General features: G+C 47.5%; 1 protein-coding gene across 1 annotated transcript in view; it reads left to right on the forward strand.

Annotated features, from left to right (window-relative positions):
* The window catches only part of GABBR2 (gamma-aminobutyric acid type B receptor subunit 2), a 315641-nt gene that overhangs the window by 233984 nt on the left and 56744 nt on the right, over nucleotides 1-24913 (forward strand). Inside the window, exons 10-12 of the mRNA XM_079789934.1 lie at nucleotides 656-806; nucleotides 3548-3680; nucleotides 20100-20207. Of these exons, the coding sequence (XP_079646060.1) occupies nucleotides 656-806; nucleotides 3548-3680; nucleotides 20100-20207 (392 nt within the window). The remainder of the gene's footprint in view (nucleotides 1-655; nucleotides 807-3547; nucleotides 3681-20099; nucleotides 20208-24913) is intronic.

Consider the following 24913-nt stretch of genomic DNA (forward strand, 5'->3'; position numbering starts at 1 on the left):
GGGACAGTTCGCAGTCACAGAGATATGGAGTCCCACAGTTTCTGTCCAGTCCTGGCACAACAGGGAGGGGAAGGCACGCAGGCAGCTTCTGCCTCCCACAGTTAGCGAGTCCTATGAAAATGGAAAATCAGAAAGAGCTTTTATAACATAATGACCTTGAAGCAGAAAATCCACAACCAGAGCACATATGCATCTCTGTGGAATTGACAGGCAAGGTGTCCACCCTGTTGAGGGATGGTCATTATAATGTGTTGGCGCATAGCCCTTGAAAGCCAAAGCCTAGTTCCTCACTCCCAGTGACCCCCAATGATACCCACTCACAGCACCCAGCCCTGCACCTTCTGAGCCACTGTTACCTTTGGGGATACATGGCAACAGTTTTTCAACAGGGTAATTAGACCAAATCAAATTCTAGTCTTCTAATGGCTATTAAATGCATCACAAATTCCTTATTGATTCTCTTTAGAGAAAGAAATAAGTCCTGGCTTAGGCTCCCTGCTAGGCAGGCTGGCCAGCCACGAGAGCCCGCTTACCCGGTAGATGTGTCCTGCACAGAGTTTGTGCACCAGTGGCAAATGTCAGAAACATCCAGGCAGAGATGCCCTCAGGCACTGATTGCACTGGGCTCAGTTGATGTCTTTTCCTTGCCTTCCAGGATCCGAACCCCCAAAAGACAAGACCATCATCCTAGAACAGCTCCGGAAGATCTCCCTACCTCTCTACAGCATCCTCTCTGCCCTCACCATCCTGGGGATGATCATGGCCAGCGCTTTTCTCTTTTTCAACATCAAGAACCGGAATCAGAAGTAAGTCGTTCACACTTTCCTCTTGGATCGTGCTTTCTGGATCGACAAACCTAATGGACAAAGTATGCGAGCATCGCATGACGGATTCTTCAAGGCTACAGAAGATTGTAGGGCAGTTTCCTAAAGTGTGCCGTCATTCGTTGCGATGTTATTCGGTGTTTCATGAATACGTGTGTGCGCACGCCCACACACACACACACACACACACACACACACACAGACACAGGGCTGCTCATTACACGGGAGCCTCTGTCAGATAAGTTTGAGGAAGGCGAGTTTAAATAAAACTGAAGGATCTAGGTCCATAGGCCTACTCAGGACTTTGTCTGTGCTCGTGCAGTTTGTGCTGGCCCAGGAGGAGAAATCTAGAAGACAGCATTCCCCAGTGTCTTTGTCCCACCCCCAGCATCTTGGGTAAGCACGGCCTAGGGGGTTCACTAAGTGCAAGGCCTGGCACTTCATTGGTTGCAGCTCACTGCAGTCCAGGAAGCCCCTCCCCAGATTACAGATGTCAGCACAGAAGCTCAGTGGCAGGGGCCACTGTCCAAGGCCACACTTATGCAAGTGGCAGAATCCATCCCCTTGATTTTTGTTCCCTCGCACATGCCCTTCACTCTCCAGGGGAGAGCAGCTCGCTTTCTGAGTTATTCCGGTCAGTTGTGGGTAGAACAGGTCACCATCCCAGGTGGTAGTGTTTACCAAGCACAGGCAGCTTCTTTGGTTTCCAGCTCCTGGCCTTGTTGTGGGAGAGAGTGAGCAAGGACTCAGAGCAGGACCTTCTCAGTCACAGGCCCGGTGCCCACCCATGGTCAGCACAGCTCTGCTATCACGATGCATGACCTCCAGGGCTGCCAGGAACAAGCCCAATTCCAGGAGAACAGTTGTTTTTCTTTTCTTTGTTTGTAAAGGAGGAACCTCCAGGCTCTTGATTTTTTGTTGCTGTTGGTTTAGTTTTTTTGTTTGTTTTTTTGCAACTGCTCAGGCCAAACCTATTTCCTGAGGGACAAAATGGAATTTTATTCGACTGTTGTTTTATTTTCTTTATCACCAATAACACATTCACTGCCACACACAAAAATCAAAGCAACTTTGTCCACTGCATACAAACCTTAAATGAGAATTTGGCACAAGGCCTGGGCACATAAGTCTTAATTAACATTAGATTCCCTTCCCACAAACTTCAAGAAGTCCCATCACAATGGTGAGAGGCCCCTAAAATAAGACTAAACTCCTTCAATTCCTAAACTAACCCATCTTAGCCTCCTGGGGAAAATTATCGTTATTCTTTCCAATAGGCTGACATCCATGTGATTTTTCTTTTTTTACTGGCTTTGCAGATTTAAAAATCTACAAAGATGTATGGAGGAAAATGTCACTAAAGTTCCAAATACCCCTCACTTTTGTCTTCCTAAATGCTACCTACAAAATTAAGGTCCCCTCCTCCAGGAAGCCTACCCAACTCCTGGCTTCTCCCCTCCTTCCTGTGATAATAAGAATGAAGGTGCCTTAGCAGATGCTGGTTTATAAAAGGGCCTCCAGGAACCCAGTCTCATCTCAGCTTCACGTGTGCCCTAGGCAGTGTGATCTGTGCTTTTACAGGTGAGGAAATTCAGCCAGCTAATTGCTTTGCCAATCTCTGTGCACCTCTGTGGGTAGCAGGGACCAACGCTGGACCCATTGCTCCCAACTCGAAAGACCCATGTAAATGGTCCACAATTTACAGCAGGGTTTTTCTCTCTCTTCCACTTTGATACCACATTACACGTTTTAAATGTGGAAGGATTAATAGAAATACATATTCTGAAGGGAAATGTTCAGGGAACAATTGACCATAATTACAATCTGCAAAAGAACACCTGGGTCATGGAGCACCTGAAAACCCAAGATGTTCTGAGTGGATTGTGCTGGGGGAGCCAGGTGCCTCTGAGGGTGAACTCCAGCAGCTGATGGTTTAACCAAGTCCTGGCTTGCTGGGCAGCTAGGCGTCACAGCAGAATTCCTGAAGGAAGTGAGGGAGAAGAATGTAGAGTTTGGAATTATAAAAACTGCCCCCAAAGGCAGCCTGAGGTAGACAGTGGTAGAGGGTGGGGACAAGGACACCATTGTCCACCTCCACTACCTGCTGAGTGGGGGAGGTGTTCCTACCCAATGTCTGGCCTTCTTTGTACAAGGGATAGTGTGAGCTTCAGGCAGCCAAAGTGGATGCTCACTCACTGCGGTGACTACAACTCCTGAGCAGACCTGAGTTCTCACCTATAGACCTCCTCCTAGACCTGGTCCACTCAGCACGGGGGAGTGTGGTGGGGCCATCTTCCCTCTCACTGTGATTAGTTGCTGAACCTAAATGTAGAATTCTCTAGATTTTACATGTCTTCCCAGCCCCAGACACAAAAAGCTGTTAATGTAATGTTTTGGGGTAAATTAAAAATTAGTGGTTGAAGAAGCTGATGCTACAAGCTGTCCCTAGAGAAGTGGTGGGTGAACTTGACCAAGGAGGCAGGAAAATCAACAACTGGGAGTTGATAGCTGTCTGGGGTCCTTTAGTGAGGGAGAAACAGCCCCTAATACACAGGTCAGATAAGCATTTGGCACAGTCTTGGGGAGAGGGTAGTGGAGGAGATCAGGACTTACATTTTTCTCTCCCCCTCTAGCCTTCGCAACAGTATACAAAGTCGAAATATTTGTGGAAAGAATAACTACACTACCCGTTCTGTAACTGTGTTATCTCCTTCTCTTGTCAGGCTGATAAAGATGTCGAGTCCATACATGAACAACCTCATCATCCTGGGAGGAATGCTCGCCTATACATCCATCTTTCTCTTTGGCCTTGATGGATCCTTTGTCTCTGAAAAGACCTTCGAAACACTTTGCACTGTAAGTTTTTCTGCTTGTTCCAGTGGAACATGATCTAAGGTTTTCTTGGTGATCTCAACCATCAAAAACATACATGCAAACACAGAGATGCATGAAAATACATGAACAGGCATAAGACAGTCCACTCAGCTGTTCACACAATTCAATAGGGAAGTAGGTTGTTGCTTTCTGACTAGGATGGACTTAAATATTTGCCTATAAAATTAAGATGATGGATTTGACATGCCACTGCTAGAAGACAACCCACTGAGGAATGACCTAGAAAAGTGAGGGAGAAAAATTACCACCCAGGAAAGCATTTGCACCTGGGCTCAGGGTCAGGGCCATTAAGAAGGAACAAACCCACTCATTTACCTCAATAACCATCGCAGAATATAAGGAGAGAAGTCTGTATGCATAACTTTGAGTCCTATAGCAAAGAACATAATTGTTATTCCCTACGTAAGTAGTGTTTCTCGACCATTGTTTCCTATTGCCCCCCGCCCTCCAAGGACTCTTTGTAGACTTTTTTCCTAATCATCCCCTCATGAAAATTTAATACCAAAGACATATATGTGCCATATGTAGTATATCTTTAGTTTCTGTGTAAAAGAGTAATATTTGCCCTGCCAGAGTGGCTCAGTTGGTTGAGTTTCATCCCATACACCAAAAGGTTGCTGGTTCAATTCTCAGTCAGGATACATACCTGAGTTGTGGGTTTGACCCCCAGTCAGCGAGCATATGGAAGGCGACCAATAGATATTTCTCTCACACATTGATGTTCCCCTCTCTCTCTCTCTCGCTTTCTCCCCCCCCCCCCCGCCCCCCACCTTTATTTCTCTAAGCATGTCCTCGGGTGAGGTTATAAAAAAAAGAGTAATATTTTTTCATATTCAAGACCCACTGTTGGCCCCCTTGGGAACTATACCACCCCCAATGAAAATGCATATATTTAAGGGAGCCCAAACAGTGTAACTTATTTACTATATTTTAGAAATAATATTTTGAAAATTAATTAACATGTTTTGAATTGTTGTTGCCAAGTTGTTGGTGTTATTATTATTTTAAGGAGTTTATACATTAGCAGTTGACAATTGTGTAGCACTAACTCTCAGTGGAAAGTATCATCAACTTACTTTTTAAGATGAGGATGACCAGTTGAGGTTTATTTCTGGACTTTGACCACTGTGATCTCTCAAAAACTGGGTTAGCCATTTGGGTCTCTCTCTGTTGTCCCAATTGCAATAAGTCATCTAAGTCTCTACTTGGAAGATCAGAGCTAGAAGGGATGGTCAAAGGATTGGTGTTGACAAAATAAATCCAAAAGTAGCTCTTTTGTTGAGAGCAATAGGCCCCATTTTGGGAAGCAGGCTCTTAGCTTGTACCTGCTACTCTAAAATCTCAGTGTCGCCCACTACTGACGGCGATGGATTGAAAGTTGGCAGGGAGGGCAAAACAAGCAGAGAACACCTCATGCTTGCTGCAGGTCATCACCACCCTCTTGGACTTTCTGGGCTGCATCGGATCCCTATGCTCTGAGATAGCAGGTGGAAAAGAATTAAGCCCCTTGGATCTTAGGTTGTATGGGATGATGCTCCCCTGATTTCTGCAGATTGTTAGATTGGGCTGACTCTTACATGGAGTCAAGAAATTGTTGAAGGAGAAGGAGAAACCAAGATGGTGGCATAGGTAAACACCTGAACTTGCTGCCTCGCACAACCACTTCAAAACTACAACTAAAAGACAAAACGGACATCATCCAGAACCACAGGAAGGCTGGCTGAGTGGAAATTCTACAACTAGAAGGGAAGAGAAAAGCACACTGAGACTCAGAGGAGGTGCAGAAGTAAAGTGCGGAGGTATGGAGCCGTGCACTTGGGAAGGGCTGGCAACTGAGGACACGGTTGTCTTTTTCAATCAGGAGGGAGACACAAGCTCCCAACTGCTCTGAACTCCAGTTCCCGGCGAGACTCTGGGGACCCAGACTCATACGGGGGGGAAACTGGACTGTTTGGCATCAGGCCAGAACACAAGGGCAGCTTTTTCTCAGAGGTGCTTGTAGCGAATAGCGAGGTACACTGAGACCCAGGGCCTCTTAGGGCAGGACTGACGGGCAGCCATTGCTGTTTGCTCCACCCTGTTGATTCCCTGAGACCCCGCCCCACCCAATTTACAACCCCACCCCAGCTGTGCACAGAGGCTTTTGCATATGAATGGCCTGGCCCTTTGCAATCAAAAATTACCTAACAATTGCAACTGGGTCAGAGAGCCCCAGAACTAACAAAAGAAGGCCCAAGGCTCCACAGCAGCTTGCATTGCTTCATAGCTGGGCCTCATCTGGGCACCTCCGAACCCCAAACAAAGAAGAGGAATCTGCAGATCTCTCCGTAACTCCTGCTATGTGGCCTCAGGCAGAGCTAAATTTGCACCTCCTTGGAGATCCAAGAGCCAGTGTACCCAGGGGTCAGAGTGGGACCATCCAGATTACAACTCCTCAGATCCATAAGGGACACACTCAGGGGGCAGACTCAGTGAGCACCAAAGCCCCACTGAAGCAAGTCTTGCCCCATAAGGGTGTCTCCAGCACAGAAGTTCTCCCATCGTAGACACAGTTGATCCTCACAGCCAATTGGCCTGGAGGTCAATTCCTCCCAGTGATACCAACAACAATCAAGGCTTAACTACAACAAGACTGTGCATGCAGCCCACAAAGGGGTGCACCAAGAGTGTCCACCTCAGGTAATTGGGGAAGATAAGCCACTGGGCCCTATAGGACACCTAGCACACAAAGCCACTCTATCAACACAGGGAAGCAGCCAAAATGCAGAGACAAAGAAACAGGTCACAAATGACAGAAATGGAGGAAAGCAAACTACTGGATATAGAGTTCAAAACCATGGTTATAAGGTTTTTCAAGAATCTTCTAGAAACCGCCGATAAATTTAGTGAGACCCTCGAGGATATGAAAAAGGGCCAACTAGAAATTAAGCATACACTGACTGAAATAAAGAATAATATACAGAGATCCAACAGCAGACTAGAAGATCACAAGAATCAAGTCAAAGATTTGAAATACAAAGAAGCAAAAAACACTCAACCGGAAAAGCTAAAAGAAAAAAGAATCCAAAAATATGAAGATAGTGTAAGGAGCCTCTGGGACAACTTCAAGCGTACCCATATCCAAATTATGGGGGTGCCAGAAGAAGAGAGAGAGCAAGATATTGAAAACCTATTTGAAGAAATAATGACAGAAAACTTTCCCCACCTGGTGAAAGAAATAGACTTACAAGTCCAGGAAGCATACAGAACCCCAAACAAAAGGAATCCAAAGAGGACCACACCAAGACACATCATAATTAAAATGCCAAGAGCAAAGGACAAAGAGAGAATCTTAAAAGCAGCAAGAGAAAAACAGTTACCTACAAGGGAGTACCCATATGAATGTCAGCTGATTTCTCAACAGAAACTATGCAGGCCATAAGGGAGTGGCAAGAAATATTCAAAGTGATGAAGAGCAAGAACCTACAACCAAGATTACTCTACCCAGCAAAGCTATCATTCAGAATTGAAGGTCAGATAAAGAGCTTCACAGATAAGAAAAAGCTAAAGGCATTCATCAAACCAATATTATATGAAATGGTGAAGGGTATTCTTTAAGAAGAGGAAAAAGAAGAAAAAGGTAAAGATAAAAGTTATGAACAACAAATACATATCTATCAACAAGTGAATCTAAAAATCAAGTGAATAAAAAAATCTGATGAACAGAATAAACTGCTGAATATAATAGAATCAGGGGCCTAGAAAGGGAGTGGACTGACAATTCTCGGGAGGAAAGGGATGTAGGGGGTACGGGAAGAGACTGGACAAAAATTGTACACCTATGGATTAGGACAGTGTGGGGGGGGCAATGGCAGAGGGTGGAGTAGGAACCAGGTGGAGGGGAGCTGTGGTGGTGGGGAGAGGAACAACTGTAATAATCTGTACAATAAAGATTTATTTTTTTTTAAGAAATTGTTAATGGGAGAGCATTATGCTAAGCGAAATAAGCCAGTTGGAGAAAGATAAATATCACATGATCTCACTCATATGTGTGATATAATAATCAACATAATTTGATGAACAAGAATAGATCGATCTAGAGACAAATGGTAGGGGAGGAGGGTTAGAGTGTAACCAGAGGACTTATATGCATGCATATTAGCATAACCAATGAACACAGACACTGCAGCGGTGGGGGCTTGCCCAGGGTGCGAAGGGATGGGGGAGGGGGTCAATTGGGGGAAAAGGAGACATATGTAAAACTTTAGACAATAAAAAAATTAAATTAAAAAAATAAAGGTTAGACATTTTAAGAAAATAAAGTCTTTTATAAAAGAGGAAAAAATAAAATGTTAAAAAAAAAAGAAATTGTTAATGTTGCCAGGAACATCAGTGTGAATTGTTTAGCAAATTGAGAACCTTTCCCTCCTTCATGCTTACTTTGTTTGAAAGGTCCCATTTGAGAAATGGGTGATCATGTCCCTGATATCCCAGATGGGTGGTGAGTCAGTTGGGTACTCGGGCATCCATCCTCATGGTGGACCTGGAGGGCAGTCAAACCCCAAGTCCTGCAGGGCTCACTCAGTTCAAGCTTCCTATTCTGAGTTTGTTATTCCAAGCCCAGCACACCCCCTCTGCTTTATACCACCTCTCTGGGGGTAAAGAAGATGAATTCAGGAGTCACAAGTCCCCCATCTGCCTGGCATCAGGGCGCCTGAAGTTAGTTTCTGAAGAAGCTGAGCTGCTCAGAAGTCCTTGTGATTTTTTCCCTCAAGAGTATGACCCTGTGGCCAAGGATGGTGACTTCAGTACATGGGAGTCTTGCTCGTTTTAGGGAAGGTGTGAAGCCCATGAAGTCTCCTACATTTCTGTGTCAGTGTGATTTTTGTGCCCTGAGTTGCCATGCAATTTCCTGGGTTCCATGTGTGTCTATGGGCAGCTTTCCTGGGCACTGGTGAGGCTTGAGCAAGGCACTGCTCCTGAGGCACCCTAAAGAAGCTAAGTGAGAAGGACAAGGCTTTCCTCTTCCCTCTGTGCTCGGGGACACCCTCCCCAAGCTTGAGGAGACCGTAATGGAAGTACTACCGGGGGCCTGTTTGGTGACTTCTAATTTACACAGTGCTCTGAACCCTCTATGACCTACCTCAGTCTCCCAGCCGAGAATAAGGGCATCAGAGCTCTACCCTGTGCCTGGCTCTCTCCTGGGAACACATTCACTAGCCTGGGTGTGTTTCCTGCAGAGATACTTGAGCCCAACCCTCTGAGAGTCTCTCCCACCTGGAAAGGAGCTCCTGACATCCCGCCCTGCTCACAAGCACAGGTGCTTCCCAGGGTGTAACCCAAATCCCTCAAACACTGGGTGACGCAGGCTAGGGAGCAAAAAAGGGACATCCCCCACACCCGGGTTTTTTCTTTTAATGAAGCCTGACATTCTATTCTGGGAGTTGCTCTCATTTGTGCGAGGGAAGGTTGTCCTGGGAAGCCTGGCAAAGTGGTATGAATAAACCATAAAGTGCTTCACAAATCAGCATTAGCTCCGCACACGAGGGCTCTGGGAGGACGCAGGGCCCAGTCCTCACCACCCCTGAGGATTCATTTATCTGCAGTCAGGGCTGTTTCAGTGGCTCCGCAGAGGAGAGCCACATTCATGACTGTGGGGAAAAGACATCGATTAACGACTCTGGATTGAATTGGGTCAGCACAGATGTGTACATGGGTCCTTTCTTTAATTCCCAATATTGCTCAGGAAGGGGAACGGAAAGCTCTTGAGTCTGGAGCCAAAACATCGGGACCCAATAGGTGTAATTTGGGTTGTGCTCCACATGCTATTCCAGGGGTTGGATCCCTTATTTCACTTGCTATATTGGTCACTGTTCTCTCCAGGCCTAAGTGGCTGCTCCAGTGAACTCCCACCAAGGGGGAGAAGGAGGGAGAAGCAGCAAACACAGATTTCAAACAACAGCCCAGGTTTCACTCCCACCTCCTACACTTACTAGCTCCAACCGTGGCAAGTGACATAGCATCTCTGTGCCTTGGTGTTGTCATCTGTAAAATGAGTGTAACAAGCACAGAATCATTGTGTGGGCCAAATGAGCTGATTTAGACAAGTTGCCTAGAACATGGGGTGACTGTGGAAGTGGGGAGGGGAGGAGGGAAAAGGGGTAGGCATCTTTCTCCCCATCACAGTACAATTTCCTGGAGCCCCACTCTGTGCTCTGTGGGAAATCTTATAGGACAAAGGACAAGGTGGACCATGACGCCAGCTTCAGATGTAGAGCAGTGTAAGTCACAGTTCAGTCCCTTCTGCTGCCATATGAATGTCACTCTTTTTCTTTTTTTAGTGTTCAGCATAGAAACTAAACACAAAGATAAACCATGAACATCACCTCAGGAAGAAACCTATGACAGTCACAAGTCGATGCCTCTCTAGGGGCTGTGCTTCTGCTCGGAAGAGCCATTATAACTTGGACAGGGGGTGGCTGATGTGTGAGTGCGCGCGCGTGCACACACACACACACACACACACACACACAGCTACTGCTGGGGAAGCAGTTCCACTTAGTTCCCATCCCCCACTCCTTCTGACCCTTTCCGGAATCTTCCCAGCCTGGTTTCAGCAAGTCTTGCAAATAGCTCCAGCTACACTGTGCTGTCTCCCTGGACACTGTGTGGGTAGTGGAATCACCATAGCAACATGGCCCCTGTGGGCACAGAGCTGCCTATGAGGATAGTGCTGGGTGTGAGCCAGAGCCCAGGTGCCAGGGGCAGGGGGATGGGAAGGCCCCATCACAGCTTACACACTGACCTGGCTCAGGAATCCCAGCCCCTGGCAGCCCAGAGAAGGAGCATGGTGGGTAGGGAAGAGGAAAGGCACCCGTCCTCCTTGTAGAGTCTTAAGCAGAAAACCAGAAGAAGTGTGGAGGGTGAGGGGGGATTCTGCAGTGAGGATGAAAAGACTCAGGTGGGCTTGGATTCCAGCGAGCACAGGTCTCGACAGCCTTGGACACTCCCAGAACATTCGTGGCGATGGTGCCATGTGAATGCCCCGAGCCCCTGCCCTCATGAGATTCAGCACTCTCAGCTGTGATTTACCAAGGCCAGCTTGCCACCAGGTGCAGCCTTTCCTTCAAATCCCCAATCTGCCTGACAAGGCCAGGTTTACTGATCCCACTTTATAGGAGAGAAAACCAGAACTCTGTTTTCCATGGCCAAATGGCAGAATTGAAGTTTGGAACTAGCTTTGTGGGACTATAAAGACATCTGAGATGTTTCATTCATCTTTTTTTAAGAAATATTTTTTTAAAGCTGGTTTATACTAGGAGAAACAGATCAGCTGAATTCTTAGAGTTGTGGTCAACATATATCACAACCAAAATTTTTGTCCATTCAGATTTTTTTAAATTGAGATATAATTTATATACCATAAAAATTCACCCTTTTAAGGTGTTCAATTCAGGAGTTTTAGTGTGTTTTTGATGCATCCCCAAAGTATATCAGAGTGACTCGCACATAAGAGAGTTGCAGTCAGACTACTCGCATTCAAAGCCCAACTGCACTACTTCCCAGCTGTGTGTTGAGTTTACTTAACATCTCTGAACCTTAGTTTATTCCTCTCTATAGTGGGGATAATAATAGGGTTGTGAGGATTAAATGAGATAGTGTATGTAAAGCAATTAGTGTCTGCCACATAATAAGATTCAGTAAATGTTAGCCATTGTCACATAAATGAATGAGTGAGTGAATGATGGGATTATGTTCGCCTCTGGCCAGCGCTGAGAGAGACGCTGATAAGGCAGAGTAAACTTGGGGTGAAGAAGAGGCTGGACAGTGGGGTTGGTGCTGGTCAATTGGGTGTAGGTATAGTCATGGCAACTTTGGGCTTTATGTGGTCTTGCTCTGCTAGAACAATCACCTGAATTGTTTCCCCAGGAAGGCTTTGCTGTTCTTCAAACCATAGAGGGCATTATCTGTGTGGGTCTTACTTAAAGGATCCTGGGCAAGACATAGACACACACCTGCACTGCCTTGGGACACACACCAAATCTCTCCACCACCCTTGCCCCAGGAAGACAAGGCAGGCTCTAGAGACCCCAGGCTGAAGCCAGGTTTTTCAGCTCCAGGGTACATGCTTTCTCCTGACTTTATACAAAACAGAGGTCTGGGGCTTGCTTTTGGACAGTCTGGGTCTTTCTTCTTGCCCTCTCACTAGTGATTGCCTGGGGTGAGCAGACAGAATGAAACAGAAGGTTCTTTTCAGGACCTTGGACAGCAGAAAAGCACTGCCCCCAGCATCCTGCCAGCTACCAGGGCTTCATCCCCTGCTGCCAGACTTCCTGACCTGGGGCCCACATACCTCTGTGGTAACAGGAGGCCCAGAGCATAGCAGCCCATCATCTGTCAGAACAGACCTACCAGAGAGGCTATGTGTCCATTTTCCTGCTTATCCCCAAAAGAGCAATGAAAGCCCTTCTCTCTGCCAGGCAGCCCTTCCCAAAATCAATTGAACAAGCAGCTGAGCTGAAATTGTTCCGGGCATAGATTTTTTCTTCCATTTGGAGATATGCTCTAATTGGGTTTTTTTTTCCTTTTTCATAGTTGAGACTGAGATGGTATTGCCTGCCTTAAGTTCTTTACCCCCACGCCATGGATGTATGTGTTCAAGGCAGTGTGCAGAGGGGCCCAAGTATTTTATGGCTGAGGAGACAAAAGGAAATATATTAACATCAGAAGAGGAAATACGTTTAAGACTTTGGGAGAAAAAATGAAGTAGCTGTTTATCTTGTGTTGATGAATCAGGAGAGACTTGTAGCAGAGGCAACATATTAGAAACAGAATCATTAGAGCTCCTTAGAATCTTCTAGTTTATTTGGCATCATAGAGCTACACAAAAGGGAGAGATAAAATAAAACCTCCCTCAGTGCAGTAAATGTCCCTACAGCACCACTATAGGGGGTCCTCCAAGCTCTGTTTAAATATGTGAAGTGACAGGGAGCTCAATACCTCACAGATAACATATTTCATTTGGGTGGAAGGGACCAAATGAATTGAGAACCCTATGCCAAATAATAGCATGAACTCAGCCTCTGTTGCAGTTGATTGCTCCAATTCCCTCTGTGGTCTTTCTGCATGTACTTGGTCAGCTCGACTTGCACATTTCTGGTGACAAAGAGTTAATTACTTCTTTATCTGGGCTGCCCAGCCTGATCACCCCTCAGTGCTGGCTAAAGGCAGGCAAAGCAGGCTCTGCCTCTCAGAAGCACTGTCTCATGGGAGTGGCAGACAGGTCATCATGTAGATGTCATCTCAGTGTGACCAGCACAGCAGAAACGTGTGAGGGCAGAAGTCACAAGAAGAGGCAGCCATGACCTCCCTACAAGGTCTGGGAGGGCTTCTCAGAGGAGGTGGCCCATGATTTAGATTTTAGAGGGCAAATGAAAATGTGTGAAGGAGATAAAAAGAGGAATGGCTTTCTGAGTGGAAGAAATAGCTGGTGCCATGCCTGGCAGCATGAGCCTGGGTGGCGCAGGGGGAACATTTATGCAGCATGGAATCGCTTGGGTGTGAAGTGCCATGTGGGGAGTGACAGGAGAGGTATCTGGGTGGTTGGGGCTGCACCCTGCTAACAATATGGAGTTTAATCTGAAGGCTTGCTGGGGCTGTGAAGGGTTTAATCCTGGAGAGACCTGCTTATATTTGCATTGGATGGATGAGCAGGAGGTGAGGGCAGAGGTAGGAGACGCTAGCTGGAGGCACCTGCATGGTCCAATGAGTGTTGATAAGGAACACGTGAACAAAAATCAGACATTGATTAAGAACCTCAGCATCTAACCCTCTCAGCCAAGCTATGAAGTCAGAGGCATTATTGTTATCCCCACTTCACAGATGAGGAAATCAAGGCTCCAAGAAGTTATAGGACCTGCCCAGGTTCACATAGATAGCAAGTGACAAAGCCATGATTAAACCCATGTCAGTCTGACTCCAGAGCACTGCTGACTAATGTGAATAGCAACATGGGAACAGAGAGAGGGGGTACTGACAAGAGACATGGGAGTAAGATGGCATGGCCCTGGCAGAAGACAGAGCCTACCCACTGGTTAACATAAAGAGAGGTGTGGGTGGGGTTAAGGAAGCAAACATGGGTGTGGAGGCCCTGAGAGACCACTCCTAGGCCTGAAGGGCAAAGAGAGGAGTGTCTTCCTGAACGTGGAAAGGACTGGAGCCATGGGAGGAGCCAGCTACAGCCAGAGAAACAGCGCGGACACAGGGAGCAGGGAGCACATGCCCCGTCTTCTCTCTCCTGGCACCTTCCAGTCTCCTGGTGGGGCCTTCAGATCCAGCCAGAAACCAGAGGGCAAGGGAGCCCAGAAGTTGCTAACTTGGAATCCTACCTCTGAGAGCACAGAGAAGGCAAAGGACAGGACTTGGGTGGGGGAGACAGGAGATGGGCTTGGGGAATGACTAAAAGAAAGAGAGTCAGGGGAGGATTCCTGGGAGACTTCCAGATCCCTAACATGGGTGACAGGTGGATAATGGCACTGCTCCCTGAGTTGGGAAGAAATGGAGCTGCTCAGGGGAAGCTGATGGGCTCTGCTTTGGCTGTGAGTGTGAAGGTTTTATGGGACAACTAAGTGTTACCTAAGTCTCCAGTGACAGGGACATATGCCCGTCTGGAGCTCAGAGGAAAGATAGGAACTGGGAAAGAGGTAACGGTATTGTCAGCACAAAAGTGGTTGAAGCCTGAAAGTGGGGCTGATAACCCAAAGAGAGCCCTTAAATTGGCAGGTCTGAGCCCTAGGGTCCACTCCCATCTTAAAGAGGTTGAGAGGAAAATAATACATCCCTTTTGCAGGGGCCTAACCAATGCTGACCCTGAGCAGAGCCAGCCTGGGGTGGGCAGCTCTGTGGGGGTCCCACAGTCCTACTCTCAGGGTCTTTACTATAGTGTGCTTTCATCACTGTCTGAAGAGCTGTCTCCAAATGGGACATGAGCCCACTGGGATCTTCTTGAGGAAGAATATATTTCAGCTTTTATTTACTTTTTGTGTAGAAAAAAATGAAAGCAATTAAGCTTTACTAATATTTAATACTTGAGCTGAACTGGGGCCCGGCTCTGTGGGTGTGTCTAGTGGTCTTTATGCAGGAACTCTCCGGAGAATGGAGTGTTAGTCAATCCATCACACCAGAGAGTGATGGGGCATAGTGTTGACAACCCCCAAGAAAACCTCCAGCTCAGTAATTCACTAGAAGGATTCAGCATTAGTGATACTCAGCAATGATTTATTACATCGAAAGACCATAAAGAAAAATCAGCAAAGGGAAAATGTTCAGGGGATGAAGACCGGGGAAAACCAGGTGCAAGCTTCCAAGAGCCTCTCCCAGTGGATTCACACAGGATGTGCTTAATTCCCCAGCAACAAATTGTGACAACACGTGAAATGTTGTCTACCAGGGAAGCTCACTAGACACCCAGTCCCCTCAGGGTTATTATCGGGGGTGGGTGCCTAGCACAGACCAAAATTCCAGACTCCCAGAGGGAAAGCAGGTGTGTCACATAGGCCAGGTTGTTTGCACAAACAGCTCAGGCACAGAGTCACTCTGATCATTGAGGGGATGGTGGGAACCCTACCCAAATCCACGTTCACAGACAGCAGCTTAAGGGCCAGCCTTGCCAGCAGGCCTGTCTGAGGACACAGTCCGCTATGCCTGCAACTCTTTTCTGCCCAGTACAGTCTGTGGCAAGATATTGCAGTTCCAGATGCCAGCTTCAATTTATATGATTGAGTTTTAGCTAACTTAACTCGTTTACTATCTATCATTGAGTCTTAATGAATTTAGCCCTCACAAAATAGACAAGTGGCCTGAAAATGATTACTTTAAAAAGAACACTGCCCTGACTGGTTTGGCTCAGTGGATAGAGCGTCAGCCTGCGGACTGAAGGGTCCCGGGTTCGATTCCAGTCAAGGGCATGTACCTTGGTTGTGGGCACATCCCCAGTAGGGGGTGTGCAGGAGGCAGCTGATTGATGTTTCTAACTCTCTATCCCTCTCCCTTCTTCTCTGTAAAAAATCAATTATATATATATATATTTAAAAAAAAAAAGTACACGCATAAGTCAAGCAAATATAATGCTAAGCACATTGGAGTGACACTTCTACCTGAAACAGATCTTTGTTAGCCACATGATGAGGTAAAAATGATGCTATTATTTCATCTTTGACCATCCTTTTAAAATTTCCATGTTCTGTGTATGTTCATGTTGAAAACTGTTTTTTTTCTGGTAAGAGAACATGATCAAAATGTATGAAAGCCATTGGTCTTAACAATGGCAACCCATTTGCTTTGGAAGTGTGTTGAGATCACCCAGGATAGGGTCCTCAGGCTGGTCAGCCACCTGGTGTGTCCTGTCCCTTTGACAGCTGACTCCTGGACATGGATGAACCTGATTTGAGTCAAGGAGACTCCGTTTGGGGAGGAGGGAGCACAGTGTCGGGGAGGGAGGGCTTCACTGGGACCAGGCTCTGAGCTTCAGGCTCAGCTCTGGCGGAACTGTATGGCGTAAATGACAGAAACATCTTAAACGCTATCTCAGCTTCCTCACCAGCAGAGTTGTTTCCTCACTTAACTGACAGCTCCAAAAGCATCACCCTGGTTTTTGTTGTTGTTTTTTTTGTTTGTTTGTTTTTATCATATGTACTTAGCCTCTGGCCTAATAATACAGTCTTCGACTTGTAGTGGTTTAGATTTAGGATTTTTCAACTTACAACAATGATTCCCATTCAGTAGAGACCTAATCTGAATTTTGAATTTTGATCTTTTTCTGGACTAATGATATGTGGTACATTATTCTCTCACTAGAGGCCCGGGGCACAAATTCATGCATGGGTGGGGTCCAGCCAGCATGCCCAGATTGGGGCTGATTGAGGCCAGGCCGGTCCGGGGGAAGGGATGCAGGAGGTTGGCCAGCCAGCCCCACCCCCGATCCGTCTGGTTGGCTGGCTGCAGTGCACATCATAGTGACCAGTCATTCCAATCATTTCATTCGCTTGGCTTTTATATATAGAGATGATGCTGGGCAGCAGAAGTGAGATAATGTAAGTGTTCTGAGCACTTTAAGGAAGGCTGCTAGGCTAAGCTAGAATGGTTGGTAGGTTAGGTGTATTAAATGTATTCTCACTTACAGTGGGTTTATTGGGACACTAGAGGCCCAGTGCACAAAATTCGTGCATGGGGGCAGGGGAGTGTCCCTCAGCCCAGCCTGCACCCTCTCTAATCTGGGATCCCTCTCTCACAATCCAGGAGTGCTGGCTCCCAACTGCTCGCCTGCCTGCCTTCCTGATTTCCCCTAACCACTCCCATGCCAGCCTGATTGATGTCTAACTGCTCCCCTGCCAGCCAGTTTGCCCCCAACTTCCCTCTTCTGCTGGCCTGGTCACCCCTAACTGCCCTCCCCTGCAGGCTTGATCGCCCCCCAACTGCCCTCCCTTGAAAGCCTGGTCCCTCCCCTGCTGGCCTGATCGCCCACAACTGCCCTCCCTTGCAGGCCTGGTCCCTCCCAACTGCCCTCCCCTGCTGGCCATCTTGTGGTGGCCATCTTGTGTCCACATGGGGGCAGGATCTTTGACCACATGAGGGCAGCCATCTTGTGTGTTGGAGTGATGGTCAATCTGCATATTACTCTTTTATTAGATAGGATAGAGGCCTGGTGCATGGGTGGGGGCCAGCTGGTTTGCCCTGAAGAGTGTCCTCGATCAGGGTGGGAGTTCCCTTGGGGTGTGGGGCGGCCTGGGTGAGGGGCCTGTGGTGGTTTGCAGGCCAGCCACGCCCCCCAGTAACCCAAGTGGAGGCCCTGGGATCTGGGATTTATTTATCTTCTACAATTGAAATTTTGTAGCCTTGAGCAGAGCCAAGCCTTCTGCTCGCTCCATGGTGGCAGCCATTTCTGTTGGGATTTATTTATCTCCTATAATTGAAACTTTGTAGCCTTAAGTGGAGGCCAAAGCAGGCCAGGGCTGCAGAAGCTTGGCTTCCTCCATCGCCGGGGCCAACCCTAGCCTCCTGCTCTCTCCAGCTCCGTGGCTGCTGCCATTTTTGTTGGGATTTATTTATCTTGTATAATTGAAACTTTGTAGACTTAAGCAGAGGCCTGGGCCGGCCAGGGTGTGCAGAAAGCTTGGCTTCCTCCATCGCCGGGGAAACCCAGGCCTCCCTCCTGCTCTCTCCATGGCCGCAGCCATCTTAGTTGGGTTAATTTGCATACTCGCTCCTGATTGGTTGGTGGGCGTGGCTTGTGAGTATAGTAGAGTGATGGTTAATTTGCATATTACTCCTTTATTAGATAGGATAACCCCATTGCATAAGAGGAGAAACACCTGTACTTACTCAATGAACATAAGAAGGAATGAACAAATGAATGAATGAGATGATCTTTAAGATCTAATAGACTAGGCATTTATGATCTAGTCATTGAATGAGCTCAGGTCTAAATTTGCAATAATTGGCTCCTTTCCCTCTTTGTTTACTTTCCTTGCATACTGGCATTATAATATGGGTGATACTATGGCCATTCTATGCCTTCTCTAAAGGACTGATTCATTCTTGCCTGTCTAATTTCTCCTTATTTTTGAAATAAAATAAAAAAAGGTAAGTGCCCACCTGTACATTGTCAGCATTCATATCTCACATGTCCATGTTTCTGAAAAATAACTGTAATGCTGTCATCCTTTCTGGACTTAGAGGGTTCAGCATTGCAGTCTACCCAGCTTGTTCCTATTTTCACAAATAAAGTAGAAAGGGGAAGTGCTTTGTCTCTGAAAAGCTAGAGAGCCAAATTTCCAGAAAGGCAGAATGAAGGGACTCCATGAAGGGACTTGGCTGGAATATTTCTGGGACTTCCTGCACATGCTGACAGCATATTGGGCTGGGCAAATCTTCTATGTCCAGTTCCTCTGGACATCAAGAGCCTGACCTGTCTGGTCTAGCCTGGCTGCCTCTCTTACCACATCCACCTTCTTGCTGTGTTCAGCTGAGGCAGGTGAGGACTTTTCAGAGGAAATTTAGCTCAACAGAGGTGAGGAAAGGCAGAGGAAAAACCAAAGCCTAGAACTAGAGTTCACAGAGCAGACAGCTTTTTTGTCCCAGTGAGCAGGAGGCCCCAGTGGCACACAGCCCAGGGCTGGGCCCAGCCTGGAGCTAGGCGAGTGTCCTGGGTATTGGAGGGTGTCCAGTCCAGCTGGTGAGGATGAAGTCTGGAGAGGCTGGCCATGATGGCAGGGCAGGCAGGGAATGGGCATTCAGGAAGCACCCAAACCTAACAGATGGTGACTGGCCCTTCACAACCTACAGGGATCCAGGCTATTGGTGCCTATCGAGACTGGCAGTTTCCATCAGTCACCAGCCCAGGGCTGGGGATCTTTGTCCTGGGGAATAGGCAACAGCCAGACAGAGCCTTAGTCCTGAGCAGGGACCCATGGTCCAGTGTGGGCTCAGGGGCCAAGCTGGCCTAGCACTGAGTAACCAGACTCCTGAGGTCATAGTACAGTAGGCGCTAAGTGGCCTAACTCTGGTGAGAGGGCCAGGATAGCTGGGCAGCAAAATCCAGGCAGCATCCGCTCCTCTCTTCCTCCAAATGCCTGAGGAAAGAGGTCCTGGGGGGTGGGGGGTGGGGGGTGAGGGGGGGAAGGTCATAACCCTTTTCTTCTGGCCTTCCTCCCTAACTGAGCAGCCCCATATGATGGCTTGGAACTGGCCTGGTGCACAATGTGTCCTCCAGGGCCAGCTCTAGCCAAGTCCTGGCTTTTTCTACCAAAGTGCTGGGTTTGCTGACCACTGGAGAAGGCCCATCGCAGGCTCATTCACCTGCCCAGGCTCAGCCCCTGTGGCTCAGTTACTTCCTCCACCCACTGCCCAAAACACAGGACCCACAGAAGGGGTTCCGGGACCACTTGGTCTCCTGTAGATTCAAGTGAAGAGACAGAGAAGGCAGCAATTATGTTCCCTTCTGCAGGTCTGTCTCCCCACATGGAAGGCACTCAAGGAAGAACGGAAAGAGGAAAGGCCAGAGGGCTGTCCTGGGGCTCTCAGTGGTCCCTCAGTGGTCCCTCAGCGGTCCTGGGGCCTTTCATGCCTCTCTCTGTGGCTGGATTCCTCGGGGCTTAATCGAAGGCAGGATTTGAATCTCAAATGCCTCAGTGCCCAGGGCCCTGGATCCAGCAAGTGGCTGATAGAACCAAATGTCTATCAAATTGAAATGCGATTGAAAGACTGTTGATATTAGTAAAACTCTCTGAAATGTAGAGTTGTCTGTTCCCATCATCTAGAGTCCCCTTGTTGGGAAACTCTCATAAATGACAGGGTTGGTCCACCTAGGAGATGTTAATGCTTGTGTTTTCTCATGGCCTCTAGGTCAGGACCTGGATTCTCACCGTGGGCTACACAACCGCCTTCGGGGCAATGTTTGCAAAGACATGGAGGGTCCACGCCATCTTCAAAAATGTGAAAATGAAGAAGAAGGTAATCACTCCTTCTATTTCAGGGTGTCTGCACTGTCCAGTTAGCATTTACTTAACAAATATTTATCAAGCATCTACTATGTGCCAGGCACTAGGCTATTTGCTGGGAATTCAAGATAAACACAATCCCTGCCCCACCCCACCCCATTTACATCCTGAGTCACTTGGGAAAATCAGACAGTTAAAAAAGGGTTGCCCATGCACAGTGATAAGGGCTGATCAGGGACATATGTGGGGCGGGGTGCTGGGGTACAAGCACTCAGGGAAGGTTTCATGTAGTAAGTGTCACCTTGCTGAGGCTGGAGGGTGAGTGGGGATTAGCCAGACAGAAGCTGGGGAGTTTTCGAGCCCTATAAAGGGAATAGTGCACAGAGGCCTGGGGAGGGGAAGGTGTAGTGTATTCTGTTGCTGAAAGAGGCTCAATGTGGCTGGGGCACGCGATTCGTGGGGACAGGGTACAAGAAGAGGCTCCGGGGGACGGCAGAAGTCATGGTAAGGAATCTGAACTTTAACTTTCGGGCACTGGGATCCCTTAAAAGAAAGTTGTGACACAGGGCAGGGACCTGGTTTAATCATTCCATGTTCAAAGAGGCCCTTGGAAGACAGGAGTTCTGTCTTCATGTAGGTGGAAAGCATTTGTCACCAGCATGCTGACTAAGCTTGATTCTTATGATGTCAGAGAGAAACTTTCTCCACCACTGTCCCTTTAACTCTTCCAGTGGTGCTGTTCCTCCCTTGCTCCTAGATAAAATTTGGGGCAAGTCTCATGACTTCAAAGGTCCTCTGTCAGCAACTAATATGTGGAGTCCATCATAATATCCAAAATTTCAAACTGCATTCAAGGGCACAGCTTCTCCCTCCCCAGCTCAGCCCTGTGGCAGGCCTGCCACCTGCCCTGGGAGAGGGGGTGCAAGTGGGCTGTTTTTCTCTTTTACCAGCTCATTCCCAAGGTTTCTGAACCCTCCAGAGTTTGAGCTTGGAGTAGTAGAAGGGGCAGGAATGACCTTACTTGCCAGTAGCTGACATTGGGCTTGCTGCCTGGCATGGATTAAGCAGGCCCTTTAGACTCTCTGGGTGTCTTTGTGGGTTGTCCAAAGGCCCCATTACTGGGACTTTGTCTCCAGCAGTGCCCTTGTCATGGGTGAAGTGCTCTGCCAGTTGGCCATTGTGGCTTCTCCTTCCACCCTGAGCATCGGGCGGTTCCCCCGCTCCTGGGCTCGGCTCACCCTCCAGCTTGTCTTGTTCAGCGCCACACAGCACTCCCTTGCCCTGTGAGCCTCTTCTGCTGTGCAAGAGGCACTCACACATCCTTCACTCTTATAATCTCAAGGATTTTGGATTGATCCCACTGTAACAGACGCTCCCCTTTTTTGTCTCCTCCCCCCACCTCAAGGGCAGCTGGCTAGCCATCATCCCCTCCCATAGGCTTCTCGGACAACAGTCAGGCATCAGTTCATTGGGTGCCCCCCCCCAGGCTGAAGGAACCCCTATCAGTCAAGCCCCCTGAGTGTTCTTCTTAAAGCCTCTCTCTTGATTTGAGGTCAAGGAGGAACCATCCCCACCCCCTACCCTCTCACCTTTGGGGAGCGAGGTCTCAGAACATCATGACACCAAAAATCCTCTTCTTGATTCAACCCCACTCGAACCTCTCCTCCCCCTCACACACACACACACACACACACACACACACACACACACACACACACTTACTTCTTAAACCCCTGACGTGGGTATAAGCTGTTTACAGACATCTCCCCTGCATTGTGGTCTCATCCCACTTTGGAACGTGGTGCCTGTTGTTCCAATTCTTCAAGCTTGCGTTTGCCATCTGGTTACTGGGTTATGAGCCCTGGCACCTGGGACAGACAGCAGGTGTGTCCAATGCAGTGGGGCCAGCAGGCAAAGTAGGAGAGTGGGCGTCTATTCCCTGCTTCACCACTGACCTGCCGTGGACTTCAGGCAAATCTCTTCATGTTTCAGAGCCTCTATGTCCTTATCTATAAAACGGGGACATGTTGAAATGACATTGTTTCCTGAACTGTGATTCTGCCTGGCGCCCAGTGGCACCTCTTGCTGGTCATCCTCACCACTCACCTCATCCTCACCACTCACCTCTTCCACTGCCAGCACTACTTTAGGAGCAGCTCTCCAGATTGGAGGGTGGAAGGGGGTAATCCTCCCTTCTCTGTCCCCTGCCCCTTAGAAAAGCTGCAGGCTGCATTTAGAGGGAGGAAAGAGCCCCACTGCACGTGCTCACCTATAGGGCCCCTTCCTTCCTTTCCAGCACTTGTGTAAGATGAGAAGCCTGGTTAGCCACCCTTGTCAGCCCTGGCTGCACATTACAATCAAACAGGAGCTTTGGAAAACTACAAGAAGTAAGCCAGCCCAGGCCAGCTGAAACCAAATTCTAGGGCTGGGGCTGAGTATCGGGAGTTTTGGGATTGTCCTAAGTGATACTAATAGACAGATCAAAGCTACACAGAGTGAGGGCTGGACCGGGCAGAGCAGCATCAGCAGCATCTAGGAGCTTATTAGAAATACAAATTCTCAGTTCCACGCCCTGCCTCCCCTGCCCCAGCCCTGGGAATCCTGATTGGAGCCCAGGAGCATGTTTCTCACCAGCCCTTCCCAGGACGCTGATGCAAGCCAAAGTTTGAGAGGCACCTAGGGACTTCCTGAGCCCTCCTGCTCTGTGGCTCTGGTTAGAGAGAGGCTCTGCCACTAGGACAGCTCCATCCTGGCTTTGAAGAATCACAGTGTTGATTCCTCTGTGCCAACATGTGATTCATCCATATTGTGATCTGTAATAAAGACCAGCCTTTATGTTCCATTACTCATGTGATCGGTGAGCAAGAACACTGATTGTCTGGTAACAATTGACAAAACATGTCAAGGAGACTATAGGAGTTGAGTTGTCTGAAAGCTCCCCAGAGGCAGAGCTGTGATGTGGCCACACCCTGCTGCATTGCCTGAGCCCAGGGGAACCTGCTGCACCCCTGGGAGTCTGGGCACCTGAGAGCTCCAGCTGGTGGTGGGCCCAGGGTTCTTGTCTGAGAAACTGCAAAAGGCTCTGAGTACAGATTTGGTCACCAGTTGTGTCTATTGGGCAGATGATTAAGGCCAGATGAACACACCACTCCATCATGAGGAACTCGTGCTCTAGGTTTCCTAGTTATTCCAGGGGCAGGTTTGCAGTGCCACATTTACAAACCAAATTAGAGGAGGTTAAAGGTGGGAAAGAGAAATTTGTCTGATAATTGGAAACTCAAATCTGGGAACCAGATTGTTTTGAAAGGGTTGTGGTAGTCGCAGGTCAAAATTGGGATTTAATTCTCCATGATTTTCTTCTATATGGCCAAGATGGGTGTTTATTGTTTAGTTTCATTGTATTTTTTTTTTTTTTTAGTTTAGACTTTTTTATTAAAATGGGCCCCTTAATTTTTTTTTTACTGACATATATACTAGATTTACAAAAATTTGTAAATAGTCTTTTTATCTTTTTCTTCTTTCCCTGGCTTCCACCTCCTTCTCCCTCCATCCACAATGGCATGCCCTCCCCAAATGCACATACATAAACTCCACCCAAATGGCTAGATTTTTTAAGACATTAAAGGAAAAGAAACCTATTGACATGTGGTGACTTAATGCTCCCAAATTCAGTATTTTTATAGCATTTACTCTTTTGTCTAAGGGCCAATCATAAACTCTTGAATTGAGAAGCCTTATTGCAGTCTTTATTCTGCCTCTTACTTAGAGCCGAACTGAAATGTTGAGATGAGGGCAGTAACTCAGAGATGAGATCTTCTCCTGTGGGCAGAGGGTTTTGTTGTTGTTGTTGTCTTTTTTTTTTTTTTTTTAGGGCAAAGAAAGTTCACTACCAATATGACTTGACTAGAGGCACGGTGCATGAATTCATGCATGGGTGGGGTCCAGCCGGCCCGCCTCAATGGGGGCCAGTCAGGGCTGGGCTGGCCCTGCCCCCGATCAGGTTTGGGGGGCTGATTGTGACCCTGATTGGGCCCACAGTGCATGTCATAGTGACTGGTCATACTGGTCATTCTGGCATTTTGGTCGCTTCACTTTTATATATATATATATATATATATATATATATATATATATATATATATATATATATTCCATTGCCATCAGTGATATAGGGACATCCACTCAGGTCTTTATCCAGGCTCAGCTTGAGGAAAATGCCAAGAGAGTACTTTGAACAGCTTCACTAAAACATCAGCCATCTGAGTGACACAGGAAGGCAGGGCCACTGTGTTGCACAACCCCGGGGGACACCATTCACACTGTATTCCCCCTGGAATGGTGTCCCTGAAACTAGACAATGAGTTGGTCCTAGAGAAGTCCAGTCTGAATCAGTCAAAATATCTGAAGGTTTTTGAAGAAGTAAAGAAATGCCTTTTTAGGAAACCAAGAGTCAGCTGCTTCTTCTGTAAAGATCCAGAAAGTAACTATGTCAGGCTTTGCAGGCCATACGGTCTCTGTTGCAACCACTCAGCTCTGCTGTTGTAGAATAAAAGGAGCGATATCCATATGTGAATGGAGAAGGCTGTGTTCAAATAGAACTTTATTTATATTTATAAAAACAAGCAGTGGGCCATATTTGTAGTTTGCTAATCCCTGTTCTAACAACAGTGGGAAGTGACATCCTATCTAATAAAAGAGTAATATGCAAATTGACCATCA

Source organism: Cnephaeus nilssonii, assembly GCF_951640355.1.
Source record: "Cnephaeus nilssonii genome assembly, chromosome: 14".
Lineage (NCBI taxonomy): Eukaryota > Metazoa > Chordata > Mammalia > Chiroptera > Vespertilionidae > Cnephaeus > Cnephaeus nilssonii.